Source organism: Osmerus eperlanus, chromosome 3, assembly GCF_963692335.1.
Source record: "Osmerus eperlanus chromosome 3, fOsmEpe2.1, whole genome shotgun sequence".
Taxonomy (NCBI): domain Eukaryota; kingdom Metazoa; phylum Chordata; class Actinopteri; order Osmeriformes; family Osmeridae; genus Osmerus; species Osmerus eperlanus.
The window spans coordinates 21,064,067-21,083,140 of record NC_085020.1 but is presented as its reverse complement, the minus strand read 5'-3'; the positions used below and the strand labels follow the sequence as shown (position 1 = coordinate 21,083,140).

Genomic DNA, 19,074 nt, shown 5'->3' with positions numbered 1-19,074 from the left:
AGGGGAGGGGCCTCGAGCTCCGACTTTGCGGGGGGCCTCTGCAAAGTCCCGGCCGCCACTGCTCAGAGATGGTTTATGTTTTGTTCACTATGAGTTAAGCACACCTCACCTGCTCATAACATTGTGTCACTTCTGCGTATCTGTTGTGAATCTGAAGGGGATCGATTCATTGTGTTCCCTAATTATGTATAATCAGGTCATGAGTTGCTGTGGATTCTGCCAGCCTCTGGTATTACTGTAATGTAGTGCCTCAGCAACACTACAGGAACACAGTGTTAGATCTCCCTCATACACAAACACATCCAGTAAACACACTTCACCCTGACATGATACATCTGGTGTCTGAGCAGCATGTTCTGTGCAGAAGTCAGGGCACACAGGCTTCAGTTATTCAGCAAAGATCTATATCCTCCTGACACCCAGGAGAAAGCTCTTTAGAGGTTTACATTGTACATGACATGCGTGTTTGGGTTTGGTTCATGAACATAATAATTTCACAAATGTTTTATCTTATAGTTATAGTTATGCATCTATTATAACTTATTTACCTGACTGCTATTCTTAAAGTGTGTCCATTTGTGACATCATTGGAAAGCCTAAGATGTCCTCTCAAATGGACAAAGTATAAGTGTAAAATAAATACAATGGGCAGTATGGTTGCAAAGTCACTAGTCCAAAAGCAATGTCAATGAGAGAGTAGACCAAAGACAAACTATTTCCAGACAGCACCATTGTGTCAACCTTTCTAACTGGATGAATCCCTCTGTGTTTAACCCTGGTCTCAACTTGTGTTCTTTCTGTTGGTTTCCCTCTTCCTCTTCATGTTACTGCTCTGTTCCAGTTGGTTTCCCTCTTCCTCTTATTCTGCGCGTCAGTTTCAGTATCACAGCTCAATAAGAGAAGCGCTTCTCAACAGGAAATGTCCACTCCCAACCTGCACTCATAAAGAGAAGACGCAATACAGTAAGTGTAATGGACGTTATTTTATTGGCAGAGATTTTATGAAATGATTTACAGAACTCCATGCACCTCAATCAATTGACTTGGTGAACAGGACTGTTGGGTGCTTGTTGTTTAATGTGCCGATTCACTATGATGGGCAGTCACCTGAACAGCACTGTTGGGTGCTTGTTGTTTAATGTGCCGATTCACTATGATGGGCAGTCACCTGAACAGCACTGCTGTGGACCTTCAGACCTTCAGTCAAGATAATTCAGAGACTCACGTTCTGGTGGGTCAACAGACCAAAAGACTGACTTTACCAGACTCCAGACTAGGGTGTGTGTGAAATATTTACATTCAGTTTGCCAAAAAACTACAATGTGTTTTTGATATTTATCTAATGAAAGTTGTGGTAGCCGATCGTTATTCAGACAAAGTGAACCATGTCTATTCTACAGGAGTCTTTAGGTTACCTCCCATCTTGGTCAATGTTCAAACCTATTTGTAGATATAGCATGTTCTGAAGTTGTTGGTCAATTGTTGGTCTGACAACAGACCAATAATTGACTAAATACCTTTGGAGTGACATGTTGTATGCCACTTTAGTATTGGCATTGAAAGGAAATATATTATAACTGACAGTGCATGAATTGTCGTAAATGAACAAAATGCTAAACAAAAGTATTTCATCTCCAGGGCAGATACCAAAAGACGGGGCATGCGTCCTTGTGTCAGTGATCTTAGATTACATTGAAATAAAAATAAATAAAATACACATTTAAAAAATGTGTCTAATCAACATAAACAATTGCGACCCCCCTGCAGTACCTCCCTGGTCAGACAGAGTTGACAGGTGAAAGGTCATTCCCTGCAGTACCTCCCTGGTCAGACAGAGTTGACAGGTGAAAGGTCATTCCCTGCAGTACCTCCCTGGTCAGACAGAGTTGACAGGTGAAAGGTCATTCCCTGCAGTACCTCCCTGGTCAGACAGAGTTGACAGGTGAAAGGTCATTCCCAGTGGCCCATGTTGTTTATTCTCTCTGGTTTCCAGATCAGTGTGGATGAAGGAGAAGTAGAGACAGATATAATACTGAGACACAACCCTGGTCTCTGGTCATCCTTGTCAAACCCATGATTGTAAATGTGTTAAGGTGTTGTTGTTCCTGGAAGGAGCCTGAGTTGAGAGCTGTCATGTTCTGAGGAGAGAGTTTCATGTGATACAGCAGACCGTAGCATGTTCAACTTCCTCATTTGAACAGCAGTCAGGGGACAGTATGTCATATTCAGGCTGCTATTCTGCCAAAAAAAAGACGATCATATAAAACATTGTATTACTCATGTTCATGAAATGTGACTATTACATATTTTATTCAGACTGACACACTGTAAGGCTGATAATGGCAGCCTATGCAGGTTGAAGCTAATCATGGCTCTATGTACATGAGCCAGTTCTGTACATGCTGTTTCTCACCTTGTGGTTTCCTGTCAGCATCAGTCACACAGCCTGAAGAGAGATCTGTCTCTCAACAGGAAATGTTCACATCTGCATTGCATGGACTTGGTAGTTAATGCCTTCAGAACATCACTTCAATACAGAGCACCCAGAGATCCTCAAGACTGAATCAGATAAGATTAAAGTCAAATAAGGTAAGTGTGATAATATTCCCTGTCATGATTCACAGTAGCATATTGATTGATTTGTTCTGTAGTCAAAAGAACAAATATTCCACTCTGGTGGGTGTTGATATGGGCTTGTAATTATTTTTTGATACCACAGCAATTTGAATAAAATAGATGTTTTAGGCTGGTGTTTTCACATGGTTGAAAATGACAACAGCCACTGATATACTTAAGCAAATCACTTACGCCTAATGTTATTGTTGCACTAGTTATTTGTTTTCCATTGGGCCTTTTAGCCAAGATACAGTTACTCTGTGATCTGGCTAACTGCAATGTTCCTTGAATCTGACCACTGAAATACTGTACAACTATTCACTTCTGATGAATCTTGATCTTCCTCGGGTACATATTCCACTCATTGTGGAACTATACTGTCTGTAAACGATGACAAGTTTCCCTTCCTGATTCACTCAGCTCAAACTGAGAACTGGTTTTGAGCAAGAAATGTCACCAAGAGACCACAACGCTTCCTCATGAAGAGAAGACGGTGCCTTGCACAACTAAACCTGTCATGGCTGGCTTTTAGGCTGTGACAAAATGATTGCACACATGGGGTTGCAAAGTTATGCATGTATTGAACTAAACTAAGAAAAGCAGTTAACAATAATGAAGTGATGGGGTGTGTCCATTAGTGACACAGCAGTGAAGGGAGTGTAGGTTTGGGTCAGGTTGGTTATAGGTGCTGGTCTGTGGGCATCTGTGAAGCCCTCTGTGACACTGCTGATTAAAAGCTTGCTGTTGAAAAGGGCTATACAAATGAATACAATGGATAAATGAGCGAGGCATCAGAATATAGGGGTACTGGAAGTGTAAAAACACTATTGAGCTACAAAACAACAAAGTGCTGGCAGCAAAGCTGAGTGGTGATGGTGGAGGGAGGGTGAGAGAAGAGCCTGCTCTTCAACAGGTAGGCAGGCTGCATATAGAGGCCTGTACGGGGCCTGTACTACCAAGCAAGTTCAACAGGTAGGCAGGCTGCATATAGAGGCCTGTACGGGGCCCTGTACTACCAAGCAAGTTCAACACGCCCAGGATCAATTCTCCTGGTAGAACCCTCACTGATATCATTAGTATCCAGATTCAGTCTGTATGGTAGAACCCTCACTGATATCATTAGTATCCAGATTCAGTCTGTATGGTAGAACCCTCACTGATATCATTAGTATCCAGATTCAGTCTGTATGGTAGAACCCTCACTGCGTCCTTGTGTCAGTGATCTTAGTCAGCTGGGGACTGAATAGGCTCTCGGCCAATCACGGGGAACCTGACAGAGCCAGCATGTAACATGTGGCCTTGTGATTGGCACAGCAGTGATAGGGGCAGGTCCTCCTCTTTGTGTACAGGAAGCTTGGAGGTCTAGGCTAGTCTCGGGCTGTGAGTGAACCGGTGCCCTGCTTGAGAGAGCTCCTGTGTGGAGCTGAATGTGTGCATTGCTGACTGAAAGATAAAGTCTTCTGCCTCCATTTATCCGTTCGCTACAATATGTCGAATTCATGTTAATGTGTATTTTAAGACATTGAAATAAAAATAAATAAAATACACATTTAAAAAATGTGTCTAATCAACATAAACAATTGCGACCCCCCTGCAGTACCTCCCTGGTCAGACAGAGTTGACAGGTGAAAGGTCATTCCCTGCAGTACCTCCCTGGTCAGACAGAGTTGACAGGTGAAAGGTCATTCCCTGCAGTACCTCCCTGGTCAGACAGAGTTGACAGGTGAAAGGTCATTCTCTGCAGTACCTCCTTGGTTAGACAGAGTTGACAGGTCAAAGGTCATTCCCTGCAGTACCTCCCTGGTCAGACAGAGTTGACAGGTGAAAGGTCATTCCCTGCAGTACCTCCCTGGTCAGACAGAGTTGACAAGTGAAAGGTCATTCCCTGCAGTACCTCCCTGGTCAGACAGAGTTGACAGGTGAAAGGTCATCCCCTGCAGTACCTCCCTGGTCAGACAGAGTTGACAGGTGAAAGGTCATTCCCTGCAGTACCTCCCTGGTCAGACAGAGTTGACAGGTGAAAGGTCATTCCCAGTGGCCCATGTTGTTTATTCTCTCTGGTTTCCAGATCAGTGTGGATGAAGGAGAAGTAGAGACAGATATAATACTGAGACACAACCCTGGTCTCTGGTCATCCTTGTCAAACCCATGATTGTAAATGTGTTAAGGTGTTGTTGTTCCTGGAAGGAGCCTGAGTTGAGAGCTGTCATGTTCTGAGAAGAGAGTTTCATGTGATACAGCAGACCGTAGCATGTTCAACTTCCTCATTTGAACAGCAGTCAGGGGACAGTATGTCATATTTAGGCTGCTATTCCGCATACAAAAAAAACTATCATATAAAACTTTGTATTACTCATGTTCATGAAATGTGACTATTACATATTTTATTCAGACTGACACACTGTAAGGCTGATAATGGCAGCCTATGCAGGTTGAAGCTAATCATGGCTCTATGTACATGAGCCAGTTCTGTACATGCTGTTTCTCACCTTGTGGTTTCCTGTCAGCATCAGTCACACAGCCTGAAGAGAGATCTGTCTCTCAACAGGAAATGTTCACATCTGCATTGCATGGACTTGGTAGTTAATGCCTTCAGAACATCACTTCAATACAGAGCACCCAGAGATCCTCAAGACTGAATCAGATAAGATTAAAGTCAAATAAGGTAAATGTGATAATATTCCCTGTCATGATTCATAGTAGCATATTGATTGATTTGTTCTGTAGTCAAAAGAACAAATATTCCACTCTGGTGGGTGTAGATATGGGCTTGTAATTATTTTTTTGATACCACAGCAATTTGAATAAAATAGATGTTTTAGGCTGGTGTTTTCACATGGTTGAAAATGACAACAGCCACTGATATACTTAAGCAAATCACTTACGCCTAATGTTCCTTGAATCTGACCACTGAAATACTGTACAACTATTCACTTCTGATGAATCTTGATCTTCCTCGGGTACATATTCCACTCATTGTGGAACTATACTGTCTGTAAACGATGACAAGTTTCCCTTCCTGATTCACTCAGCTCAAACTGAGAACTGGTTTTGAGCAAGAAATGTCACCAAGAGACCACAACGCTTCCTCATGAAGAGAAGACGGTGCCTTGCACAACTAAACCTGTCATGGCTGGCTTTTAGGCTGTGACAAAATGATTGCACACATGGGGTTGCAAAGTTATGCATGTATTGAACTAAACTAAGAAAAGCAGTTAACAATAATTAAGTGATGGGGTGTGTCCATTAGTGACACAGCAGTGAAGGGAGTGTAGGTTTGGGTCAGGTTGGTTATAGGTGCTGGTCTGTGGGCATCTGTGAAGCCCTCTGTGACACTGCTGATTAAAAGCTTGCTGTTGAAAAGGGCTATACAAATGAATACAATGGATAAATGAGCGAGGCATCAGAATATAGGGGTACTGGAAGTGTAAAAACACTATTGAGCTACAAAACAACAAAGTGCTGGCAGCAAAGCTGAGTAGTGATGGTGGAGGGAGGGTGAGAGAAGAGCCTGCTCTTCAACAGGTAGGCAGGCTGCATATAGAGGCCTGTACGGGGCCTGTACTACCAAGCAAGTTCAACAGGTAGACAGGCTACATATAGAGGCCTGTACGGGGCCCTGTAGTAAGTAAGTAAGTAAGTAAGTAAGACTTTATTTATATAGCACTTTTCATACAAGAATTGCAGCTCAAAGTGCTTTACATAAAATCAACAAAAACAATAATACAAGTGTTGATCTAAAACGTTTAACAAACCAAACTAGCCGCACTCTATCTGCGGTCTCTCGAATCCATCTTAGATCCGAGCTGCCACTTGCAGTTTCTAATACACAAACATGACAAGGGGGTAGACAGGACAAGACAAGGTAAACATGAGGAGAGGAGGAAAAAAGGCAACACCCAGACAATGCTCCTAGAGGAGTACAGTGTGGGAACAGACAAAAACCTCAGCACATAAGCACAACAACATTTACAAAAACACGTGACTTGCAACGGGGAGTGGGGAAACAAGCAGGCGAAGGCGTTGGATGGGGGTGGGGGGGTGATGATATCTGTAGTAGGTGAAAGTTCATGTGTGAGTAGGTCTGGGCTGGCGCCCTCGACCTAGGCCACAATCAGTCCGATTCTCCCTATGCAGATTGTGTTGGCCAGGAGACATCCTTGGTCATGACCCGGGCAGAGACCAAACCACAGATGTCGGTGGGGGGGGGGGGGGGGGAGGGGGAGGGAGGAGCAAGATAGTCTCGCTTCAGCGCTCTCCAGGGGAGTTGTTTTCCAGCGACGGCCTTGGCCAAGGACTGTGCTGGTTACGGGGCCGAAAGTGGATAAGATTGGGGTAGTTGTTTTGACGAGTAGCCGCAACTCAATTTTCACGTCCACCCTTCAGGAAGGTCTCCATGTCCTCCATCTTCCTTTGCAGAGCCGCAAACTTATCCCTGTTGTAATCAATGCTGCGTTGTAAGTTCACAGTCTGAGCTCCAACAACTCTGCCCACCGCATCAATCATGTCGGGCAACCTAACGGGGCTTTTGATGGCTGCAGCCGTTTCCTTAATTTTCCGATATACAAAGCTAGCGCCTATTCCAACAGCAGAAAGCCTGTAATCACGGTTCCGAATATGAAGATGTCTTCAACGTCCTCCACGGAAAGCGCCGCTAGACACACGACACGCCAATTTTCCCACGCGTCCATCGTGTAGCCAGCTGCGAACGTCCCGTCCGGACAGTTGGGTTCCCCCGAACCCGAGCTTCTCTTCGAGAAGATGGTGTCAATAGCATTGAGAGACCAGCTAATTAATTCCATGCTTCTAGTTTCGGAGAGTGATGATGAGAGAGTATCTTGACACAAGACAAGACACAAGACACAGCCAAGCAGGGAAGGTCAGGAAGGGGAGGAGAGAAAAATGCGACCGCCTTCGTCGAGAGCCAAAGAAACTGTACTACCAAGCAAGTTCAACACGCCCAGGATCAATTCTCCTTATCTTGCATCACTAAACCCAACAACCGTGATCACGCTTAGCAGTATCATGACGGTGGTTATCAACTCCTTAACTCAACCCAGGTTTCCCCAATTGAGCGATGAGCGCATTCACATAAATGGGGCGTGTTTGCTAAATATGACCATTTACAAACATGGACAAGCGTAGAGTGCCGTATTTCATACAAGAAGAGCAAACATTAATTTAGAACAAATACGAAGACTTTAAGAGCATAACTAGAGTAAAGCCAAGTAAGACAGCATTCATCTAGTCTGGATCAAAGCCCACCCTATATCAGACTCTAATGACACCAAGTAAGACAGCATTCATCTAGTCTGGATCAAAGCCCACCCTATATCAGACTCTAATGACACCAAGTAAGACAGCATTCATCTAGTCTGGATCAAAGCCCACCTTATATCAGAATAAGGCATGTTTATGAGTGCTGATGGACCTTCACTCCTCTTCCACTTGTGTTTGGTGCTACTGCTTGCTGTGTATCTGCCAGCATGTTCTTTGTCTCTCTGTCAGGATGTTCTGTAGCAGCACAGTGTACTTCACCTGTTTCTCTACTAGAGTACCAGGAATACAATACGCATCACGATATTTTGAACAACATTTTAAATAAAACTGAAATTCAACTAACAGATTTATTTCCAAAACATTAAACATTTTCAATCATTTTCTTTGTTGTACATGTAAGGGATAATGTATAGAGCGACGGTCATTATCGGGAAAATAAGCCCCGACAGGGCGAACAGCACCCCGACGCGAAGCGGTGGAACACCTGGTTGACCTACGTCTGGTGTGTGTAGGTCCTCCCTCCACCCTGGGGGGTTATGGGGGAACTGATCACTTCCTGCCCTCCTCTCCAAGGCTGTATTCATACCAGGTGTGTCTCTGACTGCTCTATTGCAGCTCCCCCAGCTCTCTAATCACATGACCAACAGGCTGCTGGAGAGCCTTCATTTGTGTCCAGCTGGTCTAATGCTAGGGCCCCTGAAGAGGTGACTAATACCAGAAGAAACACTTTGAGGATCTAAACACTTGTAAAGTCTTGACATTGTTTCAATGAGACAAGTGTCCTGTAGCACCACTAGGGGGCAGCACTAGGACATGGCTGCATTGTGAACCACTGATTAGTGCTTCCACACACAGTAATGGAAAACACTCTCTATCCCTCCCTCCCTCCCTCCCTCCCTCCCGCTCCTCTCTCTCTCTCTCTCTCTCTCTCTCTCTCTCTCTCTCTCTCTCTCTCTCTCTCTCTCTCTCTCTCTCTCTCTCTCTCTCTCTATCTCTCTTTCTCTCTCTCTATCTCTCTCTCTCTCTCTCTCTGTCTCTCTCCCTTCCCCTCTATGTCTTTCACTTTTTATCAAAACATTTTAACATATTGGCAAGTTAAGATATTATAGGTCAAACATTGACAACACAAGCATGCTGTACAGTATACATACAGCAAACCTACAAACATACACATATAATATTATTATTATATAAACCTATATACATACACACACACCACACAGTGGTGTACTACATTCACCTCCACTCACACTTACAAACATATATTTACACATACAGTACACTGATACAAACACGTTCACACATATACACAGTGTACATTCTCTATCTTTTTCTCTATCTCTCTCTCCTTCCCGTCAAGATTAAGATTTTTTTGAAAAAGATCTAAAGTGCGAGTCACAACACGCCTTAACCAGGATCAAATCCTCCCCCTTTGTCTCCTTTACCTCCTCTCTACTCCTCCCCCTCTCTCCTCCTCACCCCCTGTCTCCTTTACCCCCTCTCTCCTCCTCTACTCCTCCCCCTCTCTCCTCCTCTACTCCTCCCCCTCTCTCCTCCTCACCCCGTCTCCTTTACCTCCTCTCTCCTCCTCACCCCTTGTCTCCTTTACCTCCTCTCTCCTCCTCTACTCCTCCCCCTCTCTCCTCCTCACCCCCTGTCTCCTTTACCCCCTCTCTCCTCCTCTACTCCTCCCCCTCTCTCCTCCTCACCCCCTGTCTCCTTTACCTCCTCTCTCCTCCTCTACTCCTCCCCCTCTCTCCTCCTCACCCCCTGTCTCCTTTACCCCCTCTCTCCTCCTCTACTCCTCCCCCTCTCTCCTCCTCACCCCCTCTCTCCTTTACCTCCTCTCTCCTCCTCTACACCTCCCCCTCTCTCCTCCTCACCCCCTCTCTCCTTTACCTCCTCTCTCCTCCTCTACTCCTCCTCCTCTCTCCTCCTCTACTCCTCCCCCTCTCTCCTTTACCTCTTCTCTCCTCCTCTACACCTCCCCCTCTCCTTCAAACCTCTGCCTTTCTCCCATCCTGTTTGGGCATGCATGCACCCTTACATAAGAAAGTTCCAGTACTGAGACTCCAAACAGGATCAACCAAGAGTGAGGGGTATATATATTTGGACTTGAATAATATGTACAGAATGTTCCATGAACAGTACCAATACCAACAGCAGTAAGAGTAGTCTTTAACGTTGGGATCAGATGAGTACAAGGCAGCACTACAGGTGATCAGACTGTCCGCATTACAGCAGACACACACAGAACGAGATGGATCACAGAGAGGAGGCTGAGGGTGAAACCAGAGTTTTATAAAGGTCAGTAGAAGGTGTTTATTCATATGTTGGAGAGTGAAGGATTTACTGTCAGTCCAGAATAGGTTATGAGTAAGTAAATTAGCATCTCTATTCCTGGTCTGATGTGTTATCCTTTCAAATACTGACGTGTTTGTTTATCAGCATAGATCCTAGGCTGCACAGTATACCATTATTTCATGTCCATTAAACATGTCTAGTGTGTCTGTAAATGTGATCAGAGGCTACTGTGAGGATGTACTGTGTTATCAGTAAACAGTGGCCAGGGAAGGAGACAGACTATGACATTTAACAAGAAAACTGTACATGTGTAATCAAGGGTCTATTTAGACTACTTTGGTCCTCTATAGACTGGGGAGCTAGTGCTAACAGCTTTTGATTGTCGGTCAGAGAGATGGCTAGCCCATGACAACCCATGATGACAAACTTTCATTGTCAATTGTCAGGCATTCATGACGCACCGCAGAGTCCAAGACAAATTTCCCTGATCGGGAAAATAAAGTTCATCGTATCGTATTCAATACACCATCTAGTGTACACCTGTTCCATGTGTTCCTCTGTGCATTGGTGAATGTGTCATTTGCACTGTGCAAGAGTATCCTGAGCATGAGAAAGACCCTGATCAGAGACAGGGCAGAGAGAGGAGGGTTCTGGCAGGGCAGGTGATCAGAGACAGGGCAGAGAGAGGAGTGTTCTGGCAGGGCAGGTGATCAGAGACAGGGCAGAGAGAGGAGGGTTCTGGCAGGGCAGGTGATCAGAGACAGGGCAGAGAGAGGAGGGTTCGGGCAGGGCAGGTGATCAGAGACAGGGCAGAGAGAGGAGGGTTCTGGCAGGGCAGGTGATCAGAGACAGGGCAGAGAGAGTGTTGTGAAGTGTGAAAAATGTTGTGAAGTGTGAAAAAAAAAGATTCTGAAAGAGAACAACAATACTTGTGTGATGGCAATGGCTTTTAACATACTAATTTAGAAACATCTTGTGTCACTTAAAGTCTAGTTTTTAAGAAATGTTTGAACTTTATATACTAAGCAACACACAATCCACTTTCTCCAGTGATCCACAATGGCCACAAGTAATAAAACGCACCTGTTGAAAACTCTGGAGCAGCTTGGGGAAAAGGAGCTGAAGACGTTTAAATGGTACCTGCAGGATAAAGTTCTGGATGGGTTTGATCCCATCCCAAAGAGCAGGTTGGAGGGACCTGCCAGAACAGACACAGTGGATAGGATGGAGGAGACATACACACTGGAAGGAGCTCTGAAGATCACTGTGGAGATCCTGAGAAAGATGGATCAGAATAATCTTGCTGAGCGGCTGATGGGTAAGTGTTCTATGGGTATTAGTATTATTATTTTATCCCAAATTGGAAACAAAAACAACAATGCAGTGATAATGCTGCAATGTCATAAGCTGGTATACATTATATCAAGACATATGTTGTATTCACTGTCAGAGATGCAGTGTAGAGATGTTGCCCTCCTTTCTGTGTCGGCAGTGTTAGTCTGCATGTGTATCTATCACTTAGGACTGCAGACACTGTAAGGACGACTGACACCCTTCTCTTAACTAAACAAGGTGACATTATATTAGTGGTAGTCCAGCACGCTAACACCAACCCCAGTCCACACAGGACAGGAAACCCAGCACAGACACAGGACAGGATCCTTACATGTCACCCACAGCTCCACAGAGTGGAACACCTGAGAGGATGAGACAGCCCTGACTCTTCCTGTCTTCTCTCTCCTCACAGGTGTCAGTGGTGCTGAGGAGGCTGGTGGGAACAGTTCAACTTCCTGTCTTCCTCAGGAAGTCCAGGGTTCCTCCAACACGACTGAGACTGGAGGCCATGCTGCTGCTCCTGGTGGAAACCCCTCAGAGCCTCATGGTACTTAAGAAATGATCATGATGAAATAGACTGTCATGGTACATAAGAAATGATCATGATCAAATAGACTGTCATGGTACATAAGAAATGATCATGATGAAATAGACTGTCATGGTAAAAGATGAAGCATAGGCAGTATATGTATGCTATAGAGAGCTTAGAGTAATATTGTTGGAAATATTCATATCACAAGTAATGTGTGTGTGTGTGTTGGCTTGTGTTCTCACAAGTATCAATTACAAAGTAAGAAAATACAAATAAAACAATGTCTAGGCTACAATATATGATATACTGTACTGTGCCATTGAGCATCAGCAAGGAGCCTCCTTCTGTTCTGAACTCCTGCTGCTGATACATGGTGGCGTCTCCGCCCATTCAGACAAGTTACACACCAACCTTTCTGTTTCAGAGGAAGCATCCCTGATCCCACAGCAAAGCACCTCCTCACCAACGTAAGACAGTAAACATGTATTTTAATGTGGTATCATAAGACGGGGAGTCAGGTGGCTGAGCGGTTAGGGAGTCGGGCTCGTAATCTGAAGGTTACCAGTTCGATTGCCAAATGACGGTGTGTCCTTGGGCAAGGCACTTCACCCTACTTGCCTCGGGGGGAATGTCCCTGTACTTACAAGGACAGGAGTCGCTCTGGATAAGAGTGTCTGCTAAATGAGTAAATGTAAATTAGACATTACAATAATGAAGTATACAATCATTTTGACAGTGGAAAATACTTTGTATGCTTACAGTAAGTGAGGCATAACCTCAAAGCAGCAAACCTGTCATTTCTGTTCAAATCAAAAACAATATTGACATGATTATTTCATTTCTTCAGACAACTCTATGAAGACAAAGAGCGAGAGACAAACAGGAGTGGTGAAGACAATGGTGAGCCTGTATTTTGAACTTGCTTTCTTTTATTATTTTTTGAGCCTGCCTTTCCAAAGCCATCAGCCAACGGGCTTGATAGAGTAACAGCTCAGCCCCTCATGCTCAACAGTACAAACCCTCTTTAGTCTCCCTGTTCATTACAGCCCTACATTAACATTAGGCTCAGGACTAAACCATATGATGTACTGTTGGTGTATGTCTAGTCTATATTATACCGCAGATACAACACTGTTCATTACAGCCCTACATTAACATTAGGCTCAGGACTAAACCATATGATGTACTGTTGGTGTATGTCTAGTCTATATTATACAGAAGATACAACACTGTTCATTACAGCCCTACATTAACATTAGGCTCAGGACTAAACCATATGATGTACTGTTGGTGTATGTCTAGTCTATATTATACCGCAGATACAACACTGTTCATTACAGTCCTACATTAACATTAGGCTCAGGACTAAACCATATGATGTACTGTTGGTGTATGTCTAGTCTATATTTTACAGCAGGTACAACACTGTTCATTACAGTCCTACATTAACATTAGGCTCAGGACTAAACCATATGATGTATTGTATATTTTACAGCAGGTACAACACTGTTCATTACAGTCCTACATTAACCTTAGGCTCAGGACTAAACCATATGATGTATTGTTAGTGTATGTCTTTATAGTCTATATTATACAGCAGGTACAACACTGCTCATATACTGTATGTCAGGAAAAAAGGTACCTCGGGAAAATAACGTCCATTTCATCTCATCAGTAATAATAATTTTGTCAACCAACACAAGTCGAAATGGGAGAGTCAAACCTGCATAGCTACAGGCAAACAATCAACACACACAACAAACTGTAGACCTGACTTTGACACAATGCAGCACTTGACTCTTCCTGTCTCTAAATAATTCTGTATTCAAAAGCAACATCCACTTCATATGTTGAGTTATGAAGATATTAGCAGTAGTATTATTGTACAGCTTTAAGAGAGAGTGTTGTCAGTTAGAAGGCTTGCATTGTATAGGTATGTTAATAAATATAAAATGTTTGTTTTATCCAGGTGTTCTTGAATTAATCGATCATTTCAAACTGAAACTGAAAGAGAAGTTTCAAGAAGTTTTTGAGGGCATAGCTAAAAAAGGAAACGCAACTCTTCTCAATAAGATCTACACAGATCTCTACATTACAGAGGGTGAGAGTGGAGAGGTCAATAAAGAACATGAGGTGAGACAGATTGAGACAGCATCCAGGAAATCAGCAAAAACAGAAACTGCCATCACATGCAACAACATCTTTAAACCCTCAGCTGGACGAGACACATGTATCAGAATTGTTCTGACAAAAGGAGTTGCTGGCATCGGAAAAACTGTCTCTGTGCAGAAGTTCATCACAGATTGGGCTGAGGGACTAGCCAATCAGGAAATCCAGTTCATCTTTCCTCTCCCGTTTCGAGAGCTGAATTTGTTGGATAGAGAAAAGTTCAGTTTGATGGATCTTCTACATTACTTTTCCATGGAAATGAGAGAATCTGGAATCTCCAATTACAACGTTCTGTTTGTCTTTGACGGTCTGGATGAGTGTCGACTGCCCTTAGCCTTCAAGAAGAATAAGAGGTGCTGTGATGTCACAGAGTCCACCTCAGTGGATGTGCTGCTGACCAACCTGATCAGAGGAAACCTGCTTCCCTCTGCTCTCATCTGGATCACCACTCGACCTGCAGCAGCCAATCAGATCCCTTCTGAGTGTGTTAACCGGGTGACAGAGGTACGAGGGTTCAATGACCCACAGAAGGATGAGTACATCATGAAGAGATGCAGTGATGAGATCCTGGCCGAGAGAATCATCTCACACATCAAGGCATCAAGGACTCTTTACATCATGTGCCACATTCCAGTCTTCTCCCTAATGTGTGTGACTGTCCTAGAGAACATGCTGAAAACAGAGAAGAAAGAGAAGATGCCCAAGACCCTGACTGAGATGTACACACAGTTTCTGGTGTTGCAGACCATACAAAAGAAAGTGAAGTATGCTGGGAAAACTGAGACAGATTCAGACTGGGATGAAGACAGCATTCAGAGTATTCAGTCACTGGCAAAACTGGCCTTCCACCATCTGATCAAAGGCAACCTGATTTTCTATGAGAAAGACCTGACAGAGTGTGGAATTGATGTCCGTGATGCCTCAGTGTACTCAGGAGTGTTCACACAGATCTTCAGAGAGGATCGTAAAGTCTTCCAGAAGAAGGTGTTCTGCTTTGTCCATCTGAGCTTTCAGGAGTTTCTGGCTGCTGTGTTTGTGTTTCTCTCATTCATCAACAACGATGAGAATCTGATGTCTAAGAATCCAGTACCTTCCAGTTCCAACAAACTGTTGGCTCTTTTCAGAGAGAAACCAGAAGTCCGATTCTACAAGAGTGCTGTGGACAAGGCCTTGCAGAGTAAGAATGGACAACTGGACCTTTTCCTCCGCTTCCTCCTGGGTCTCTCAAAGGAGTCCAACCAGACTGACTTACAAGGCCTACTGACTCAGACAAGAAGCAACACACAGAGCCATGAGAAAACAGTCAAGTACATCAAAGAGAAGATCAGAGAGAATTCCTCTCCAGAGAGATGCATGAATCTGTTCCACTGTCTGAATGAACTGAATGACCATTCTCTGGTGGAGGAGATCCAACACTACCTGAGCTCAGGAAGTCTCTCCAGTGAGAAGAAGCTCTCATCTACACAGTGGTCAGCTCTGGTCTTTGTGTTGCTGACTTCAGAAGAGGAGATGGACGTGTTTGACCTGAAGAAATACTCCAGATCAGAGGAAGGTCTTCTGAGGCTGCTGCCAGTGGTCAAAAACTCCAAAGCTGCTCTGTATGTATTAGGAATTTGATTTTTTAAATGATAATATTACAACAGCACATATTGTGATAGTGTTTGATTACCGTATGTTCCTATAATACAAAACGTAACTGATGATGTCTCATGTTCTCCTTATGTTATTAGGCTGAATGACTGTAACCTCTCAGAACGGTGCTGTGAAGCGCTGGCCTCAGCTCTCCCCTCCTCAGATCTGACAGAGCTGGACTTGAGTAACAACAACCTGGGGGATTCAGGCATGAAGCTGCTCTCTGCTGGACTGGGGAATCCACTCTGCAAGCTGGAGACACTGAGGTCTGTATTCATGTTCAACATGACACAACCAGGAGACAGTGTTGTAGTCAAGATCACCTAAACCGAGACCAAGGTGTATCGAGACCGAGACAAGACCAACACTTTGAGGGGTCGGGAAAGGGTCAAGACTAAGACCAAGACTGGGCTATACTGAGTCAAGTCCAAGACCAAGTCAGGGCGATACCGGGTCAAGACCAGACCACTCAAAACACACAAGCAGTAGGGTTTGACTCGGTAAAAAGTTAAATTTGATCTGTAACTGTGTATTTGAACTAAAAATTAGCACTCTCAAAGTAGTGCAGTGTGCTTATGGCAATGCAGCCCATTTAATACATTAGTTTTTTTCTTTTCTTAGAGGCGCATTAGTACTCGGTCTCTGCTTTCATATCTGTCTCTCTCACCCAAGTGAAGGAGCGCGGTACCGCAGTGTTTAACTTAGCTTTATTAAGTCGGGAGAGATATGCAGCTGACATGAGTTAACGTTGAGGTAACATAACTTTATATTCATCATTAGCTACATAGCTTTAGGTGGCCTGGCTCGTTATCACAAACAAAATCTGCCAAGCAACTTAAACAAAATTTTAAATGCCGGTAAAGGTTTTATGTAGGCCTAGTCCCAGCCTCATCAGTGAGCGTCTCTTTGCATAATTATAACACAAGGTGTGTTTTCTTTTGGACGTTATTGTAAACTATTTGTGGTTCAGGTCTGCATATCTGTTCAACATGACACAACCACAGTTATAATCACACCACACACTGGTTGTGAGTTTGTGGTCTATTAAAGGTACAAGGGGGCCGGACAAAGAATATTCAGGGCAGGCTAGGTTTGTCATCCACAAGGCAGAGTCATTCAGGTACAGGGCAGCAGGCAGACTCGAAGTCAGGGCAGGCAGGATGTAAGGACCAGGGGAACTAAGAGGCAGAAAAGACTAAAGGAGGTAGAGAAAAACATGCTGGTACTGTAGGCTTGACAAACAAGAAGAACTGACCCCAAACAGAAAACACAGGGATAAATGAGGGTAGGAAGGAAGATGGGAGACACCTGGAGGGGGTGGAGACAAACATGAGATGGGTGAAACAGATCAGGGTGGAACAGGAATCTATTTAAGACATACTACTTCATTATGTTATTGTAGATTGACATGGCATTGTGTTTTGTATCTGTCTGCTAGTGTATTGTTGTCCCTGTGCTTGACACCACTATCCCTGCATCAAGGGTTGTGTGTCAGAAATAGCCAGAAATGTATGCTGTGTGGTATACTGACAGACCTGCTACTGGATGTAATATGTAATACTTTCTTGGTGTATTGTACTACTATGACGATTTTGTGAGGAACTGAAGGGTAAAATTTAAGAGGCCACTGCAAATGTTACCCTTCTGTTCCTCCCTCAAAATGGTCCTTCTCCACTTTTTAAAAAGGAAAGAAAAAGATGCACTGCATGCACAATTTCTGACACTATAGTTTGGTACGATTCCATTTGAGATAAAAGTAAAGTCAGCCAACCTGAACAGACAGTCCTCCAACTGATATTCTTTATTTCTACCTCCAGAGGGTAATAGTGTTTATAATTCTTCTTATAATCATAATAGAAATACCTCAGGATGACCACATGATGTCTCAGTATACGACAAGAGATAGAATATTCCACAGGTACAATCCAGCCCAGTGACATCAGCTTCTCAGACAGGTTAATATTTCACATTGGTTACTGACTACCGTGTCATTGTGTTCAAATCAATGTTATTTGTATAGCCCTTTCTACAAGCAATGTCACAGAGGGCCTATAGAACTGCACCTAAACCAACCTAAACCCTCAAGGAAGACAAGGAAAAACTCATGAAAACTCATAGTTAAAACATTTAAGAAAGCCTGGGAGGAGCAATTCAGTGAGAGTTCCACTTCTCCAGAGGTGGTCGGTGACTAAGAGAGGTGCAGACCATAAGCAAAGCATAATCATGCATCAAGAGTAGAGATGGAAATAAAATGTGCAAATGGATGTTGAACACAGATAATCACAGTTCCAACTCAGTGCTCTTGATGTAACCCTAAACACCTAGACAGTGCCAGCCTCCCTGATTGAAACATGAAGTCTGTTCTAGAGGAGAGAAGCTCTATATGAGAACACCTTGTCCCCCCTGTTGGTTTCAGCTTGCAACAGTAACTCACCACAACACCCATAGGAAATGATCAGACTGATTTTCTTTATTTCTACCTCTAGAAGATAGTAGTGTTAGTAATCCATATCATGATTACCTTCTACAGGCTGTCAGGCTGTCACATCACAGAGGAAGGATGTGCTTCTCTGAGCTCAGCTCTGAAGTCAACCTCATTCCTGAGACAACTGGATCTAAATAACAATGATCTGAAGGATGCCGGCATGAAGCTGCTCTCTGCTGGACTGGGGAATCCACTCTGCAAGCTGGAGACACTGAGGTCTGTATTCATGTTCAACATGACACAACCAGGAGACAGTGTTGTAGTCAAGATCACCTAAACCGAGACCAAGGTGTATCGAGACCGAGACAAGACCAACACTTTGAGGGGTCGAGAAAGGGTCAAGACTAAGACCAAGACTGGGCTATACTGAGTCAAGTCCAAGACCAAGTCAGGGCGATACCGGGTCAAGACCAGACCACTCAAAACACACAAGCAGTAGGGTTTGACTCGGTAAAAAGTTAAATTTGATCTGTAACTGTGTATTTGAACTAAAAATTAGCACTCTCAAAGTAGTGCAGTGTGCTTATGGCAATGCAGCCCATTTAATACATTAGTTTTTTTCTTTTCTTAGAGGCGCATTAGTACTCGGTCTCTGCTTTCATATCTGTCTCTCTCACCCAAGTGAAGGAGCGCGGTACCGCAGTGTTTAACTTAGCTTTATTAAGTCGGGAGAGATATGCGGCTCACATGAGTTAACATTGAGGTAACATAACTTTATATT

The 19,074-nt window shown here is 43.8% G+C and overlaps 1 protein-coding gene across 1 annotated transcript in view; it reads left to right on the top strand.

The window, feature by feature from the left end:
• The first annotated feature begins 840 nt into the window (after positions 1 to 840).
• The window catches only part of LOC134017789 (protein NLRC3-like), a 31,947-nt gene continuing 13,713 nt past the window's right edge, over positions 841 to 19,074 (top strand). Inside the window, 10 exon segments of the mRNA XM_062457818.1 lie at positions 841 to 963; positions 2,473 to 2,589; positions 5,165 to 5,281; positions 11,251 to 11,518; positions 11,948 to 12,082; positions 12,492 to 12,534; positions 12,915 to 12,967; positions 14,037 to 15,834; positions 15,967 to 16,134; positions 18,399 to 18,569. Of these exon segments, the coding sequence (XP_062313802.1) occupies positions 11,260 to 11,518; positions 11,948 to 12,082; positions 12,492 to 12,534; positions 12,915 to 12,967; positions 14,037 to 15,834; positions 15,967 to 16,134; positions 18,399 to 18,569 (2,627 nt within the window). The 5' untranslated portion in view covers positions 841 to 963; positions 2,473 to 2,589; positions 5,165 to 5,281; positions 11,251 to 11,259.